Raw genomic sequence first — 18,688 nt, 5'->3', positions numbered from 1 at the left:
TATGTGCATTCACCAACCGCAACAATTACTATCGCATTACATTTATAAAGATATATGAAAGAATGGTACAAAGATTAAAGGGTATAATAAAGCCAAAAACATACATGCATGTATACTATATACTACAAATATATGTTTTCAAACCACTGTCTCCACTATGTCTAGAAAAAGCACACATTTCAATTAATAATATGTTGGGGCTTTATTTTCAGATGTAGCTTTCAGAAGACATTACCCTTTCAGGCATGATATTGTAACAGTCCTACTGTACTTCAGCTTTCACTACAAGACATCAATCAACTTTCTTTCAGTAAAAACACATGTTCACTGCAGACCACAAAAATTTCCTAAACAACAAAAGAAAGCTCTATCATGTATGTATTTATGACCACAGACAAAAGATGAATCACGGCTTGTCATGTACTTATCAATTAAATCAAAAAGGCTTTTTTTACATCCAACCCCAAGTCAAAAACCATTTTCCTTTTCTCCTGACACCCTGAATTCACACTTGAATTCAGGGCTCCAGATTTTCTAAGCTCTAACACCAACATAACCACTTACCCTTTTAACTCTAAAAAAATACATAAAATGCCTCTGACATGCTTCTCGATTTTCAGGCAAGTGCTCATTTTCCCTTGCTACCTCAGTAAAGGCAACTGTTTGACATGAAGTTCTTATAAACAGGGTGCTTTGAAGTTACAGTGGGCAGACGTGCTTAATTTTCAAATGCTGTATTTACTTAAACCCACATATAATTATCATATTGCAAGTTTTCTTTATTCCTTCAAACTATTCTTATTAATTTTTACCTTCAACTTTTTGACTGATCAAGTTTGCTGTGGGGAGGCTTATAGAGACAAGACCTTCTGGTGAAAACTGACAGACAGATGTTTCCATTCACAAATCTTCCAGATTTTTACTGGCTCATTAAATATGTATTCTTTTAATCTGATTTAAATTATCCTGGTATATAAATCATCTCTTATTTTTTTGTTTGTTTATTTCTCTCAAGGAAAATTGACTGCTGCCATCTCGTGGTCACACATTTTTATCCGTCACAGACATAGGATCATGGAATGGTTTGGGATGGAAGGAACCTTAAAGGGCATCCAGTTCCAACCCCCCTGCCATGGGCAGGGACACCTCCCACTGGATCAGGTTGCTCCAAGCTCCATCCAACCTGGCCTTGAACACCTCCAGGGATGGGGCAGCCATGACTTCTCTGAGCAATCTTTGCCAGTGCCTCACAGGAAAACATTTCTTTTAATTATCTCATCTAAATCTAGACTCCCAATATACCTTGTCTTACGCTATGGGTAAATTATTTTAAGATAGATATTCCAGAAAATGACAGATTGGATAAAAAATATTTTACTCCATTTCCAACCCTCTCTAACACCCTACTCGGTGACACAGGCTGGAAGGGCTGACTTGTTAACAGCTTAAGACAGTTTAAATTTGAGGTGTAAATGCATGAAGTACAGTGCTAAGAAGAGTATCTCCCCTTTGCACATTCTCTCTGAGGCTTAGTATGAAGTGTTGGGGAAGACAAAGAAAAAAAGACAGACTCTTATAATCACTATTAAGGAAAACTGCTTTTAAAGTTGGGAAGAAGTTGATCCTGCAAGGCACATAATTTCCTTTTTGGCAATTTAGAGGTCATATTCAACTTACTGGAAATTCAATTTCCTTAGGCAAGTGGGATTTTCTGAACAGCAGAGGAAAAGAATCATTCTTCCTATTAGAAAATATCATTGCAATATTTTCCAACACTATTAACTAAAATAATTATCCCCCCTTTTTTAATAAATTAAGTCTTTATTTAACCAGTTTAAAAACACGTGTTGATAAATGTCCCTACATCTGAACAGACACATGCACTACCATGTGCCACTTCAGCTCTCTAAGCTTTCCACTAATAGTCCACAGAAGTTAAGTTTTACATTAAGTTTTACATTATTCCTGACTTTCTTCCTATGTAAACCATAGTTTTCAAATTAGATTCCACATCTCACTACCAATAACATTGGCCTAGGGCTTTTCTTACCGCTTATAAATAGTTGAAACAAAATAGTTCCATCAGAATTACAATTCAATGAGATGTTTTAAAAAAATTAAATGGAAGAAATTCAAAGAATTATTTTAAAAGGGCTCAAAGGAAAAACACATCTATACTAGGGTGGAGCAATTATAATTGCATATATTGTAGGCATGGAGGTTTTTCAATTCCTGTTCTTAGCACACAAGATTAAAAAAACTGCTCCATATTGCACTCTGCCACCTCCATAAGCCTATTATCTGCTAAAACAATTAAATACAGCAATGTGCACAGTTTATATTATTCTAACACTGACTTGAACTACAATAAATAAAAGTATTCTCTCCCTCTCATACAATATCCTTAACACTTTTAACAAACATTGTTAGGTAACCTGCAAACCAGCATGATTACATGCAGATCATAGAATCGTAGAAAGGTTTGGGGTGAAAGAGACCTTAAAGCCCTCCCAATCCCACCCCCCTGCCATGAGCGAGGACACCTCCCACTGGACCAGTCTGCTCAAAGCCTCATCCAACCTGGCCTTGAACATCTCCAGGGATGGGGCAGCCACAGCTTCCCTGGGCAACCTGGGCCAGGGCCTCCCCACCCTCAGCGTGAAGAATTTCTTCCTAATATCTTAATCTAAATCTTCCCCCTTCCAATTTAAAGCCATTCCCTCTCATCCTATCACTTCAGGCCCTTGTAAAAAGTCCCTCCCCAGCTTTCCTGGAGCCCCTTCAGGTACTGGGGGACCATTATAAGGTCTCCCTGGTGCCTTCTCTTCTCCAGGCTGAACAACCTCAACTCTCTCAGTCTGTCCTCAGGCTCCAGCCCTCGGATCATCTCCGTGGCCTCCTCTGGACCCACTGCAACAATTCCACACCCTTCTTATGTTGGGCATTCCTAAACTGGACACAATACTCCAGGCAGGGTCCCATGAGAGTGGAGTAGAGAGGGAAATTTCACCTCCCTTGATCTGCTGGCCACACCTCTTTTGATGCAGGCCAGGATACGGCAGGCTATAGAGTCCTCCACAAAAGAAAATCACTCTCTGTTACACACTAGCTTCAAGCCCACAGCAAACGAGGCCATTTTAACACTGAAATTCTTTATAGTTTCACGTGTGCATGATGTTAACTTTGTTTTATCCTTCAGTTCTCCTCCAGCAATCTTGTGTTTCTTCATGCGTATGAGCCATTGCTATCCATCACTACATTATGAATATTTTTTTGCTGAACAGCATTCTAGAAAGCAATTAAGATTCAGTCGACGACATAACATGCACATTGTAATGCACTAGGCAAATAAAAATTTAAATAAATACTTAATTGCAAGGATTTTATGACTTAACTACAGATGCATATCCAACCCCTGCCAAGCACCCCAACCATGTCAAGCTATGTAGATAGATTTATACACACTACATATAAATGTTAGGAAACTTTCGGAATTTGGTAGTAATGACAAAATTTTAAACTCCCAGAATTTGATTATACATCAGCATGCACCATTTAAAAGTGATGTGCTTAACTGAAAGAACTGTTTGCTGATTGACATTGGGTTACCTACTCGTTGCATCTCTTCAGACTTCTTCCTCACGTGAATAACTCGGGGTCTCACAGTTTCAGCTCGTGCAGCTCCTCGGCTTTCCTCCTATACATCAAACATTAAAATCATATTACAAATCTGACTTATGATGTAGTAGCACAGTAAAACTGTGTGGAGCTCCAAAAAACATCCAAAGTGGTTTTTAAAGATTCATGAAAGGATATGCACTTGTTCTCCTTCCTTTTGACTTCAAAAGAATTCACATCAGAATTAGCCTATTGTAGTGCTATTTCCTCTCGATGAACATCCTGGGAGCAGTCAGTATGGCAAAGTGCCATTTAGACCTGGAGACACAGGAGACCCTCAGTTTCTACTCAAAGCATGTGACAGAAAGAACATACGGTTCCTCTGGCTTTTATCAATACCCAGGACTTCTCCCTAGGTATTATCCCTCTGAGTAAAAAATTAAAAGGGAAAAGAAAACTAAAAATTTCAGCACACAGGTTGGAAAACTCTTGCCAAGTATAAAATTTATTTCCTTGGCAACGTTATTAAAAACATTTTCTACTCTGCCTGAAATGCTCTTCAGGACCTATGGCTACAACAGTGCTTTAAAGGGAAACACTTTCTGAGAAGCAAAAAATGCTCTGCATATTAAAAAGAGAGACATGACATTTATCAAGTACGATCAATATCTGCTGTGTAAAATGGAACACGATTTGTAGCCCAAGGACATTCCACTACACGTGGGAATAAGGTCGCCAGGGAGATCTTACAGCAGCCTTTCAGTAATTAAAGGGGGCCTACAGAAAAGCTGGGGAGGGGCTGTCTATCAAGGAGTACAGGAAAAGGACAAGGGGAAACAGTTTTAAGCTGAAAGAGGGGAGATTTAGGCAAGATCTCAAGAATAATTTTTTTTCTGTGAGGGTGGCGAGGTGATGGCACAGGTCACCCAGAGAAGTCGTGGCTGAGCCATCCCTGGAGGTGGTCAAGGCCAGGTTTGACGAGGCATTGAGCAACCTGATCCAGTGGAAGGTGTCCCACTGAACATGGCAGGGGGTGGACTGGATGGGCTTTAAGATCCCTTCCAACCCAAAACATTCCATGATTCTGTGTAGACAGGAAACGCAAAAAGCATGAAGCAGAGTATAGAGACATAGAAGAATTAAGTATTCTCTAAGACAGACAATTTTGATCTCATCACTTATTCTGTTGATTCCATAGATTTTTTAATGAAGATTGTTAAAAAAAGAAAGAAGAAGAGAAAGCTCATCAGTGTTTGATTGTCACACAGCATTTGGAGCCTATGGACAGAATGGCTGCATGACTTCTGGGAAAGTTATATTACCAGAGCAGCAATGGCATGGGTCTTCTCTTAAAGACCTGATGATCAAGTACCAGTGGTATTTTGCTCCCTGAAAATTCAAGAGGAAGAAAAGGAAAGCATGCTTCAGTTCTGTAAGAAAAAACCTTTGCTATCATGGAGGCTACAAGTGAAACAAAATACAGGTGAAAGAAGAAAAGTTTTTATTACTGGCAAACAGTAAGCACAGTGCCAGCTACGCAATCAGGGTTTCCCATTTTTTTCAGCTACCAAGTGTTTCCTACAATACCAAGAATCTCCACTGTAAGTTCATGCCTCCCATGAACATAACGATCATCTAAGACACTGTTGAAAAAATCAGTAGGATCAAAAGGATAAGCTGTTCAGTCAGTCTTTTCCTCAAGAGCTGCATGGACCTGCTTACACTCCCCAGTAAGCAAAGCAGAGTGCCCTACACTTGTAGATGGCATGTCATCTCTAACCAGCACCAACACAAACTCACCAGCACAGCGACGAGCACAGGCTGATGACACTGAATGTACATTCACCTGAGATCCAGCCAGCACCTCCACAAGCACTGCGCGCATGGATAAACCCGTTAGGATTGACACTAACTCAAGCACCTCTACAATGACGCCGACCAACTCTGTTCATCATTCAAAGCTGATAACAACAAAGAGCTGAGCTGATTTTCTGATAGCAGGAAGGTCTCATGGAAACATGATTGAAGGCCACCGATGTTACAGAACATTAAATGTAAGCAGCGTAAGAGCGTACTCATGAGTCTGTTTGAAGTAGGTTTTTTGTTTTGGTTTGGATTTTTAATAAGACAAATCAAAAACCAGTTTAAACTGAACTAAGGTGCAAAGAGAAGCTGAGAGATAACACAGGGATTCATAACCTCAAATTATGCATTCCTGGAAGATTAAAAAAACCAAGTCTTTTGAAATACTAAAAAATGAAAGCTAATGAGAATACCAAAGAGACAATCCCACTCGAAAAATGTTGATTGTGTAAAAACATTCATACTTATAGAGAACATTATGAAAATATTTTGCAACAATGTGATTTTTCTAAGAGTCTAACAATGCACTTGGGACGTCAAAATATTTAGATTTACCATCTTTGAAATGTTTAGCCACACAAATATGACTCTCAATGTTCACATCCCTCCCAGGATCAAAATGATTTATCTACAGTAGAATGAGCCCAGCTTCCTCCTAGTCCTCTCTTGCTTCTTAAGAGCTAAAAGCACAAGGGCAAAGTGGCCACAAATAACAGTTAATTCCTGTATTGTTGCACAAGAATAGACAGAAGAGGTCAAACGGTAGATGCATTCAGTCTGGCATTCTGCTTAACAGTGGCCAAAAGCATATATAAATCTCACAAAAACCCAATGCCAGGAATGGAGAAGCAGCCAAAGAATCTGGGTAGATAAGAACATTCCTGTATGATTTCAGCCATAAGTTACAGAGTGAGTGACCACACAGACTCCACTCTTCACAACTAAAAGACATTTGCTTCTGCCCTACATGAAGAGACAATGCTCCTCCATCAGACTCTGATCTGCATATCCATGCCAGTGAGCACACAAGTGGTTTGCACAATAGGAGCTCCACGCTGCTCCCCACAACCTCTCGGAAATGAAGATCCTCCCGAGACAGATTACAGAAACCACTCAATCTACACCATAACAAGTCCTAACATCCAAGAGGATTGTTCCCAGTTAAATCTGAACAAAGCTCTACCAAACAAGCAGGCACTGATCTCTTCTCTTTGGCCACCAATGATAGGACCTGAGGGAATGGCAGGAAGATGCGCCAGAGGAGGGGTTAGGGTAGATATTAGAAAAGGATCTTCACTCAGAGGGTGGAACAGCACTGGAACAGCTGACGAGGGAAGCAGGCATGGTGCCAAGCCTGGCAATATTCACGAATTGTTTGGACAATGTCCTCTGACACATGGTATGAACGATGGGGGCGTCCTATGTAGAGATGGGAGTTGGACTCGATGCTCCTCATGGGTCTCTTTCGACTCAGGACATTCTGTGATTCTATGATAAACCCAAGACCCAGCTGGATGACATTAAAAATACCAAGTATTTTCTCTGGCCTCTCAAACATCATGAAAAGCCTAGTTTTGCTCCCAAAATGGATTAGTCTTCCTGCTTCCCACGCAGCTGATAAACTCATTTCAGTGAAGGCAAAACACTGTCTAGAGACGAAAAACAAGATGTAAAACAACTGATGGGAGAGTCAGTGACTAACTTGGGATGAAATCATTTAAGAAGTTTAAAGTGATTATCACCTTGAACATCGCATAGAATGAATCACTCTGAAAGCCTGAGTACCTCTTGCTCTCACTTTGCTGATATTTATGTTAACAGGAATTCTATTTCCCACAGGCAGGTGACAAAACAGATCCAGCCATAGATCTGAATATAAATGTCATCCCTAATTGAAACTGGGGAGAAGGTTCATCATTTCTACCTAGTAGAGAGATGCTGTCAAAACAAGCTTTCAAATCATCTAGTACAGGGTTGTTGGGTTTTTTTTTTCAGAGAAGGATGCACAGATTTAGTAGAGGATCTTTGACCCCCCCCCAGGACAGACATTTACTGTAGTTATCGCTTATAGATATGATCATTTCATAAATAATGTTAAACATTCAGCCAGTGATAAACAGTGACTTAGAGCCTTATGTCAGGAACAACCACGTACAGGAAGAAATTATTTTGTTTGGGGGAGAAAAATAAACCAAACAAAACCACACACACAAGGCTTGGAGGTTAGCTTGTTTGTTTTGGACGGAAGGCGAGTTTTACATGTGGGCATGCAAAAAAACCATGCTAAGGGTTCAGATGCAATAGGTTTCTAAAGATAAGATAATATATAACTATCTTCACATTAAAGATAAGATAATACGTAACTATTTTCTATGACAAACTTACACTGAGGTGAGACTACCCAAGATAAGACTGTGTACCTGGGTAATCTTACGCACAGTACGTTATAATTTATCTGTAAACAAAAAACAGTCCTAACCTCATCAGCTAATTCTCCAGAGCATGAGATGCAGGTAACACTGGGTTCTTTATCACAGATAACAGTGCTAAAAGAAGGAAACACATTTTACCCTCTCTGTCCCTTTTACTTTTGGCTACTGAAACGGTAACAGGGATATGGGCTTCACCCCAACAGAATCTAGTCTTTCCTATGAAAAATAACATCAAGGAATAATACGTTCTTGTGATCTCAAAGTGAAAGTGAGATAACATTTAAAATGCAACACATCACTTCAGATGACAAATTCAAGAACTGCTCAGACACCAACAGCACAATACACATCAAGGTCCCAAAACTTAAAACTAAAGACTGTCAATATAAGATACTTCAGGTTATTTTTAGTATAGAACATCAGGGAAGGACAGAATGCATCCATGAACATAGTAACCATGGTTATTACTTTCAGTATATTATTACTTTCAAGCACATTGTGAAGCTTAACATATTAAAGAGCAATCTGTCACCTCATTTTTAGCTTTTGTCACTCACTATTTGAATTTATCTTTAGTTAGCATGTAAATCATCTCTAGGTAACAGCACGTACTATAGAGCAACAACAGATTAACTCTATAGGTTTCAAGCAGAGATCAATACAATATTCCTCCCCTCTCAAGTACCCTGCATCATCTATCATCAACACCTTTCCAGCCCTGCCCCTACGAGGACAAGTGAAGCTCCTGAAATGCTGAATCAGTGGGTTACAATTGCTGAGGTCAAACCTCTGTTGTTGCTTCCCCTCCCATATATCTAGCACTTTACCCCTCAGTACGTGAAGCACTGGGCATCTCAAACATCGGAATGCCCTATCTTAATTCAATATATATTGTATTAGCTCCTGTGAGACCAGAGAGCTGTGAGGAAACACAGAAAAGGTAAAAAAAGACTATCTGAACCTAACAGAAAGCATATTGTCAGGATTCTGTTGCTGTAACACCACCAGTTTTATTACACACATGTACTTCTGACTTCAGTTTCTCAGCTGCACGTGTTATTTTAAATGCACCACTTCTGTGATGTCAGTCAACACAGCAAAACAGGAAAATTTATTTTCCTAGGCTTTATTTTGCATTTTCTGACCGATGACGGAAAAGATCCTTTGAGTTTACCTGGGACAAATCCTCACAGAGAGATGTCCCCCTGCAGCTTGGCTGGGCTGCTTGCAGAACAATATCTGAAACCGGCTGCATTTCCAGTTGGGCCATATGCATCGGACCAGGACTTGTATCTGCATCTCCAAGAATTTCTGCTGAGAGAGAAAAAGAAAGAAAAAAATTCCTCGATGAGCTGGAGCAGTAATCTCCCAGTCAACTCATATGGCAGGATGTGGAGTCTTTTAAGACTCAACTATGAGACATGTGATGTTAAAGAGAATTATTTCTTCCTTACATGGCTCATTGTATCACCTTTAAATTGTTCTTGTGGAGAAAAAAAGAAATAAGAAATACATGCCTGTGGAAATTGAAAAAAATAAATCAGTTTTATCATCCGTAGATTTCTAAGGCGGAAAGCATTTATGAGAGCTTCAAAGCTGTGTAGTTCATCATACCATTATATGCTTAATGAGCTTTATCACGCATATTAGGAAGAGATTGCAAAGGCTTCATCATGAAAATGTTTCACTGTTGTGTGAATGAAAAGAAACCTGGATATAGCCTTTTTAAAAGGGATCATTTGCTATACAGTGCAGCATTTATCATGCATTTGCAGCCTGCAAGTGTGTAAACCATCTTTTTGAAAACATATTGCCAGCTCATAAACTAACTTTAGCCTTCTTCTATCGTACAGAGCCGAAGAACGAATTTTAAGCCTAAGTATAATTATTGTTTAATTAACTGTAATTATTGTTCACTTTAAGACTACATATGCCACATCACATTTGCATGTTGGTTTTTATATCCATAACTAAGCACTGAAAAGAAGGATCTGTAAACGAAAGACTGATGACCAAGATGCTGTTATATACCTGCATAAGCACCACTGTCTACATCCTACAGACATCGTGTTTCCATCACACAAATAGAAACTGGCTGCAAAACTGAAGCCACACAGAAACACACGATGCCCAGAATTCTTACAGATACATCTGCGAGTGATTAATTCCGATCGAGACACTGAGTATCCACACCAATGCTATATGTAGAGTTATACACCCTGAAAGAGATGAACGTTTATGCTGATTGGTGTAACAATTACTTAATTTTACCCTAAAAATAATTCTGAATTAAAGCAGACCTGTGCAGTAATTGTTGCAGCTGTCGGAAAGCAGCACTCGGTCCTGACTCACAACAGGCTGCGAGACAAGCAATCTCACGTACCAGTGGAGGGATACAAAAGATTTAGAAGCAAAGTGGAAACAATTACAGATCATTCCTTCCCAGCTTCCACCTCCCCACAGGAAGAGATTATTTCCTATTCAGTGTTTACATCACTATCAAAAAGACTTGGTGAGAAGATGTTGTGTTCCTCCCTGATAGGAAAGTACTCTTATCATGAAAGTAGATCCTATCTTTTATATGATGTTGTTTCCTTCACAATGTCAGCAAATACTGTGCTGTGTGTTCAGAGGTGGGAAGGGAGGAAAGCTAAACTGAACATCATCAGAATGCAACAGAACTCAGCCTGGGATGACTGCAGATGACACAAAAGCATAAGACATTCCCCTGTGGCAGTTAGTTCAGGGTACTTGACTCCTCTAAAAAAAATACTACAACAGGAAAAATATTTTACAGAGATTGGTAGAGAAACATACTGTTTATAGATCATTACCACATGCAGGAGTGGGTTTTGATAGGTGTTAGATACTTACAGGATCAACAAAGAGCATCCTAAGTTAAATTAAATAAATTTTAAAAACAGATACAGAGGAGATACAAACACATTATGCCATATAAAGCTAAGGACAGACTGCCTAAGAAGGAAATATAGACAGGTTCTCCCATGAATGCATCTCTCCTAACTCTTTATACGGTCCTGAGCACTGTTAGAGACTTAAGAGCACACAGATTGATCTGGATCACTGATTTATGCCCACATCAGAGTGTTATTAACACTAACTGTCCTCCAACAGGGAGGCCAGGGAGCCTAGTGTAACCCATCTCCAAACAACATTCAACAATCTACTTCCAAGTAAAAGTCCGACAATATGTAATGTACCAGAACGTATTTTCAAGGCTGACTGTCCCAAAGTGTTAAGTAAGAGGTTGCTTTAGAAGGTACCTCTCTGTATAACCAGTTCAGATGTGAATCAGTTCAAAACTAAGCAAATATTCTTATTTCTCTGAGATGACTTTTGCCACGTCAAACACATTAAATTCTATTGGTCGCAGGTTGATAATGTGGGATCCGCTTCTCTTGTCAAATTCATAGATGTGAAAACTAAAAGAACAAACTCAGCTGTTTGATCACTTTAGTTTACACAATTTTTGATGAAACGATGCAACCACACTTGGGTTGTAGCATCCTAATAATTACTTCAGTTTAGTCTAATCATATTTAAAATCACAGTCAATCAAACGAAGAGTTTCTACATGCTTGCAGCAGTTTAATTAAGCTAGAGCAGAAGGAAATTTCAGATAACAAAATACAGATAACTGCAGACTCAGAGTGGTTTGGGTTGGAAGGGACCTTAAAACCCATCCAGTTCCTGCCATGGGCAGGGACACCTCCCACTGGATCAGGGGCTCCAAGCCCCATCCAACCTGGCCTTGAACACCTCCAGGGATGGGGCAGCCACCACTTCTCCACGTAACCTGTGTCAGTGCCTCACCACCCTCACTGTGAAGAATTTCTTCCTAATATCTCATCTAAATCTCCTCTCTTTCAGCTTAAAATCATCCCTCCTTGTCCTATCCCTGCATTCCCTGATAAAGAGCTCCTCCCCAGCTTTCCTGTAGGCCCAGAAACTCAGATAAAAAAATAAGGGGAAGGAAGGATGGGCCATTGGTTAGAACATTAATTTCAGCTGAAAAGAAAGTTATCACAGCTACTTATCCCTACACTATCTGCGTATAAGCCATTATGTGTGTGTGCCTCAGCTACCCATCTGGGCAAAAAGGATTTCCATATTGTTATAGGAATACCTGAAGCTAAAATATATAACTGATTATCAGACATTGCCTGATGGACTGATAAAAACAACAGGAGAGAGAGCTGTGTCAGAGGACGGAGAGAAGTAGCTTGAACTGCCAATGTTAATACCTGTCCCATGGAACCTGACTAGAAAAATGGTCAAACTAAGTGGGTTTGAGAACTGAATTTGACTTATAAGAATAAAATACATACTCTACAAGTCAACTTTTGTGTCAGCAAGTGGGCACCTGGCATGATTTTTGTTCAAATTGCAGAATATTACAAAGAAGAGTTAAGACAGGGCTTGAATTAAATCCAGTTCTTGGAATACAAATGCTAATCATTTTGTTGCAGCAACCACCTGCAAATTTTTAATACTAGATTTTGAACATATTCTCTCAAATTATTTCAGATACTGTTACAGAAAAAAACCTCAGCCTCTACATAAATATCACAGATAAGAAATAACAGTCTAATTGTACCTCCAACTGGGGCAACCTGCCCTGGTGACGAGGAACGGAAGAACTGGTGTCGTCTGTTCCCAGAAGTCTGAGCAGATGGATGGTCCATATAAACTGAATGCCCCATCAGGATTCTCTCTTCTGCTCTGGTCAGCCTTGGTCTTTGACCTTCACTGAGCTCCCCAGCATTATCATCAGAATCCTACATAGAATAGCATCATCAGAACAGCAGCTAGACAAAAACTCAAAATACTTCTTCCAAAAGCAGACGGTTATCTAATTCCATTAACTCTTACAGCATAAATGAAGTTACGTATATACTATTAGCATTGAACAAAGAAAACAGAAACTGAAGAGACATCATCTCATTGAGTTTGAAAGCAAGATCTACATTTATCAGTACTGGAAAAGAATCAATTACAGCCAAAGAATTACACTGATTTTGTTAGTGGTATCCCAACGTGATCAGAACCTAAGTTATATTTTTAGCACATTAAGTCTTTAATGTTTAATGTAATATCAGAACCACCTAAAAGCTACTGACTGTGTTGTACAGCACATCAGATAAAAAGTTCAATTTTTAAGGTTTGGATGGCACTTAAAATAGAGATATTTGTCTGGATTCTGAATTTTGAACCTGCAGAGAAAAAACAGCTTACTTCTATGCAGGTAAAAAGGTCAAACACACACATACACACACACCCCTACAGTATCATTCTAAGACATTACTAGTAACATCAGAATATTCTCTCTCATAAACCCGAAGGTGTGCTTGCACACCTTGCCAGAATCTGGGGGGGAGTTTATTAGTGTCGTGCATGGACAGACTGAGCGGTCTGTGACTATAGGAAAGGAAAAAAGCAAATTAGAGAAGCATTTGTAATTGCCAGTGCTGATGAGAAAACGTCGCTACAATTACAGTGAGAGCCAGAGCTGATACTGTGGAAAGCTTTTCACTAAGTCCATGTACCAGAGCTCATTAAGTAAAATAAAGACAGGCAAAGGAACAGTTAAGGAGGTGAGTGAAGTTAGACTAAACTGACCAAGACAGAAGGAAGAATCTGCACATGCATCAATAAAACCACAAAAAGCAAGATCTGCTCTAAGTAAAGGCGTTCATGAACCATACAGTAGTAGTCACAGTTCACTTCCTTTAAACATTCCTCCATCTCTGTCAGTTAGAATAGACATTGCATCCAAACTACTATTTTCCACATATCTAAGTATTTTCTACGTGACAATTACTTCTGCCCTTTGTGATGCAGATAGTTATATTTTTCTGTTAGTCTCTTAGTCAAGCACCTGCATTCCCTGATAAAAAGCCCCTCCTCAGCTTTCCTGTAGGCAAACTTGTTTATAAGAACACTTAACATCCACTGTTTATAAAAAGTTTTACAGGAGAACACAGCCAAAAGAAGTGGGATCACTTCCAGCAGGAGATGAAGTGCATGAACCTGTCCTATAGCCAACAGGAAGGATAAGCTTGAAATATTTTACCTACTTCTGAGTAAGAAAGCATGAGTTTAAAACTACTGTATTGGAAGGAAAGGACTGTAAGTTACCTCCAAATGGTACATTCTTTCTTGTACAGCAACAGGTGCTTGATTTAATTTGTCTAAAAGAGTAATGACAGGATCCCGGTGATAGACTTTATCCAGTCTTCTCACCACTTGCCCTTCACTGGGAGGATCATAATCCTAAAATAAAGAAACAAAATCCACATAACACATGATGCAACGCCTGTTTTTTTTTGCAGTAAGATGGATGAAATAAAGATATTCAAAAGGAAATTGTGCACAAGTGGAGTATGGCCACGTATGGACAGGAATGTTTAAGGAGAACAGGCAAGAAGAAGAAAAGAGGACTGCTACTCTAGTACTTTTAAACTTCGCATCACTGAGGTTGGAAGGGACCTCTAGAGATTGCTAAGTCAAACTCAGCTGCACACAGCGGCATCTCTTCCAGTGTTTGGCCACCTCCACAGTAAAAACATTTCTTATGGAATTTCCTGAATTTCAATCTGTATCCACCACTTCCTGTCTTTTCACTGGGCACCACTCAGAAGAGTCTGGCTCTCTCTTCCTTACTCCTTTCCACCATGTATTTATACACATTGATAAAATTCCCCTTGAGCCTTTTCTTTTCCAGGCTAAATAATCCAAGCTCTCAGTCTTTCCTCATATGACAGATTCACCAGTCCCTTAATCATTTTTGTAACCCTTTGCTGCAGTCACTCCAATAGATCCTTATCTTTCTTGTAGTGGAGAGCCAATAAGTGGATATAACACTCCAAATGCTACCTCACCGGTATGGAGTAAAGGGGAAAGACCTCCTCCCTTGTCCTTCTCACAATGCTCTTCCCAGTGCAGCAAAGGATGACAGTGTCCGCCTTTGGCACAAGGGTCCACATTCAACTTGTCCACCAGGGTCCCCAGGTTCTCTTCTGCAATGCTGCTTTTCAACTGATCATCCCCCAGCATGTGCTGGTGTGTGGAGTTGCTCCCCTTTGTTGAACTTACTGAGATTCCTCTCAGCCCATTTCACACGCCTAGTGAGGTCCCTCTGAAAGGTGGCACAACCTTCTGGCATACCAACCAGTTTTGTATCGTCTGCAAACCTGCTGATGATGCTGTTTGCCCCATCATCTAGGTCATTACTGAACATGTTAAGCAGCACTGGTGCTGGTCTTGACTCCTGGCATACACCACCGGTGACTGGTCTCCAGCTGGACTTTGTGCTGCTGACCACAACCCTTTCAGCCCAGTAGCTCAACCAGTTTTCAATCCTAGATTAAATCATTTGTGGAATTCACAGACTTCCATGTGCCTACTGATGGTCCATGTCAGACCCAGAGAGAAGAGAAATGCTAGGGATGTAGTGGGCAGGGTCTGCTTCAGAGGAGAAAGTAAGACAGGAGGCTTTCTGTTATACAAAACATGAACTGAAGTCTGATGATTGCAGGTTTTCATTCTATGACAGACCTCAACCATCTAGACATATTCTAGAAGGGCCATGCAGAATCGGGCAGGCAGTCCAGGAAGATTTTAGAAATCCTTCTGGAGGTCCCTTCCAACCAATACTATTACAATTTCACTGTAGTCCCTTTTATTTTATCTTTTCAGAAATAAAACTGGTTGAAGCACAGTATTACGCTACCTGATACAATCGTCCATTCGACAGCTCTGTCCTACCAAGAGGCATTACACAAAATCAGAGAGGGAAAGTCCAGGCATTTGAGGGAAAAAAATAGAAAGATAACAGAGAATATCTTCACCTGAGAGGCTTCCAGGACAATGGGCTAAAGAAGAAGTCAGAGAAAGAACTATACTGAAGTTTTGAGCAGCTGTAACCAACTCAAGCCTTTGCTAATCAACTTTAATAATTTAAGCACACAAGCAATTAAAAGATGGCTCAAAGCTGAAACAACTCAGAACATAACAATGTTGTATTCTGCTTAAGATGTCTTGAAACTAAAAACAATAGAGACGAAAAAGCATATTAGCTATCTCACACCTACAGATGTACATAAATCATTCCATTTTTTTTTAATATACATTAGTTTGCATAATGGGGTTTTCTTCTTTGGAGCTCCAAAATTCTAACATTCTTTGTCAGTAACATTCTTTACACTTTATAAAGTGTATAGCTTAAAAGCATAAATTTAAAAAGCTTATGAGTGAAAATACTTAAAGCATATCCAATTTATCAAGATGCTCAGGGCAGAAATACCACATTAACTCCACTTCCTTGTGAAACATTTCCTTACCATTTCATCGGCATCTTGTAAAGTATTCGTTAAGCTCTCAGCAAGGTTTGGAAGAGACAGTCCTCCTGCTAGTGCTGAAAAATATTTTCAGTTACAAATACTAAAAACCACGCAAGTTTTATGAAAGAAAGCCAAGACCACATTCTTTAATAATTGCAACACTGTGCTTTAGTGAAGTTGAAAGTTCCTACTACCGGATGTATAAAGACATATTTTCAGCTTCCAAGAAAATCACTCTTATACTTTGCTCTCAATAAAAACTTAGTATGACATGGTAATTGTGCAAGACAGTTCCAATTAATTTCCAAGTTGATGTTAGGTCTAAAGAGCAGCTTTAATCTCTCTCTTTTAGTCAGCAGAAGCATTTTGTTCAGAGACAAGAAAACAGGCAATGAGGTTCCTTAAATCCAAACCCATGAACTGTAAGTTAAGGACCAGGTTAATGTTTGCAGCTTTATCAGAAACTGTATGAGATGTAACTTCAGCAGACTGGGAGAGAAGTTTGTAAAGAGGAAAAAAACTTAATGAAAATTCCAATTTCCACAGATTCGCCTGGTTAGTTACCTATGGCAGCCGGCACCTGTCCATAGCTGAAGAGCACCTCCCCTTCTGAGATGGGTCTGTCCACAGTTTCTGTTTCTGTTTCTGTGAGGGTAAGGCTGCTTTCCTGTGTGGACTGCCCAGAACTAACGGTAGGCACAGGCGATGGAACCTGCGGCTCACAAGGAAGCGATTCAGAGGGCCTCACTGCCAAATGCCGAGATGGTAGAACCAAGTCCTCTGGCTCCTCATCTTTAGCCACTGACATCTCACTAAAATGGAAGAATATGCACTGTGAATACGCCAAAATGCATTGAACATAGAATCATAGAATAGTTTGGGTTGGAAGAGACCTTAAAGCCCATCCAGTTCCACCCCCTGCCAGGGGCAGGGACACCTCCCACTGGATCAGGGGCTGCAAGCCCCATCCAATCTGGCCTTGAACACCTCTAGGGATGCACCAACCACCACTGATCTGCGCAACCTGGGCCAGGGCCTCACCACTCTGATGGTGAAGAAATTCTTCCATATGTCTAGCCTAAATCTGCCCCTCTCCAGTTCATACCCATTGCCTCTGGTCCTTTCGCTACAAGCCTTTGTGAACAGTCCCTCTCCAGCTTTCTTGTAGCCTCTTCAGTTTAATATAGATGAAGATCTTAAGTCAATGCTGAAAATAAACTAATTTGCAAGTACTTTTTCAAATGAAAGAGCATCAGAGAATCAGCACAGTGAAATAACATTATGAGGCTCTGAGGAACCTCATCCAGTGGGAGGTGTCCTTGCCCATGGCAGGGGAGTCGAAACTGGATGGGCTTTAAGGTCCTTCCCAACCCAAACTCTTCTAAGATTCTACGACTAATGAATTTCTAATTATAACTAAAAATAAAATGTGTGTACTCCCACTGAGGTAACAGAAAAACATAAAAAGCTAAAAATATAATATTTCATTGTCGCTACATTTATTACTGGCAGGTGTAACCATGCCAGTTTACTAAGCCCAGTGTTCAATAGGACAACAAATAAAGACCAATAAATTCTGAGAAAGATCCTGATTTCACATTTTTCTCCAAAATATAAACAAAGCAACAAAAAATAAAAATCCTGACTTATCTCAAAGCCTCCTATTATACACATCAATCATGTCTACACTGACTTTTTGAGAATATATGCTGAAATAACGCATTATCTTTTATGAGAAAACCATGCAGCCTGTTCAACTCACAATGCACAGGAACGGAATGGTTCTTCTATTAAAGAGCTCGGTTTCTCTTCATCCAGAGGAAGTTCTGCACCATCCCACGGGTTTGGAGGCTTTGGACTTGGTGTTTTTGCTGCTTTGCAGACAGGAGGGCTTGGCGTGGTTGTTCTAGGAGGTGTATTGACAGGAGTAACCACAGGTGTGGCAACACAACTCGTGACAGCTGGAACATCAACCCCTGCACGTGTAAAGCCAAATTGTGTATCAAAAAGGAAGGCAGGAATTAAATCTCAGATAGACAGCAGTCTGTTCCACTAAGCACTTGTACTGTTTGTGACATCTTTTGATAGTTATGGAGACCAGACTAGATTAAGACTAGTTTAAGTACACTGTTGGTATCTGAAGGAGCTAGAATAAAATCTCAGTTGCTTACTTGCTTTAATAAGGGACACTGCTCTGCATTGTAAAACTGAAGCTGCTTTACTAGGAGAATGTAAATCTGGTTTAATTTACATTAGGAACACAAGAAGAAGCAAAAGACAGCTATTTTTCTGACGTGGAAAAGTGTGGAGGGGTAGAAATCACACAGATCATAAAAATGTGCATTAAATCTGAAAATAGAACTGTTACCAAATAGATGATGTTTGCTTTTTGTATGAATTAGCCCATAATTT

The 18,688-nt window shown here is 39.8% G+C and overlaps 1 protein-coding gene across 11 annotated transcripts in view; it reads right to left on the bottom strand.

Annotated features, from left to right (window-relative positions):
• Positions 1-18,688, bottom strand: part of KIAA0586 (KIAA0586 ortholog) — an 83,134-nt gene that overhangs the window by 24,723 nt on the left and 39,723 nt on the right. For 6 of the 11 annotated variants that reach the window (XM_069856750.1, XM_069856740.1, XM_069856748.1 and 3 more), the window contains exons 22-28: positions 18,039-18,252; positions 16,841-17,088; positions 16,277-16,350; positions 14,073-14,207; positions 12,532-12,712; positions 9,088-9,227; positions 3,614-3,697 (exon numbers count right to left, since the gene is read on the bottom strand). In XM_069856750.1, the coding sequence (XP_069712851.1) occupies positions 3,614-3,697; positions 9,088-9,227; positions 12,532-12,712; positions 14,073-14,207; positions 16,277-16,350; positions 16,841-17,088; positions 18,039-18,252 (1,076 nt within the window). Of the gene's footprint in view, positions 1-3,609; positions 3,698-9,087; positions 9,228-12,531; positions 12,713-14,072; positions 14,208-16,276; positions 16,351-16,840; positions 17,089-18,038; positions 18,253-18,688 lie in introns of all 11 variants that reach the window. The other 5 variants (XM_069856745.1, XM_069856743.1, XM_069856744.1 and 2 more) reach the window with 3 other exon arrangements.

The sequence above is a fragment of the Phaenicophaeus curvirostris genome, chromosome 5, assembly GCF_032191515.1.
Source record: "Phaenicophaeus curvirostris isolate KB17595 chromosome 5, BPBGC_Pcur_1.0, whole genome shotgun sequence".
Taxonomy (NCBI): Eukaryota; Metazoa; Chordata; class Aves; order Cuculiformes; family Cuculidae; genus Phaenicophaeus; species Phaenicophaeus curvirostris.
The sequence above is the reverse complement of the archived record's forward strand: the minus strand, read 5'-3'. Positions and strand labels throughout refer to the sequence as shown.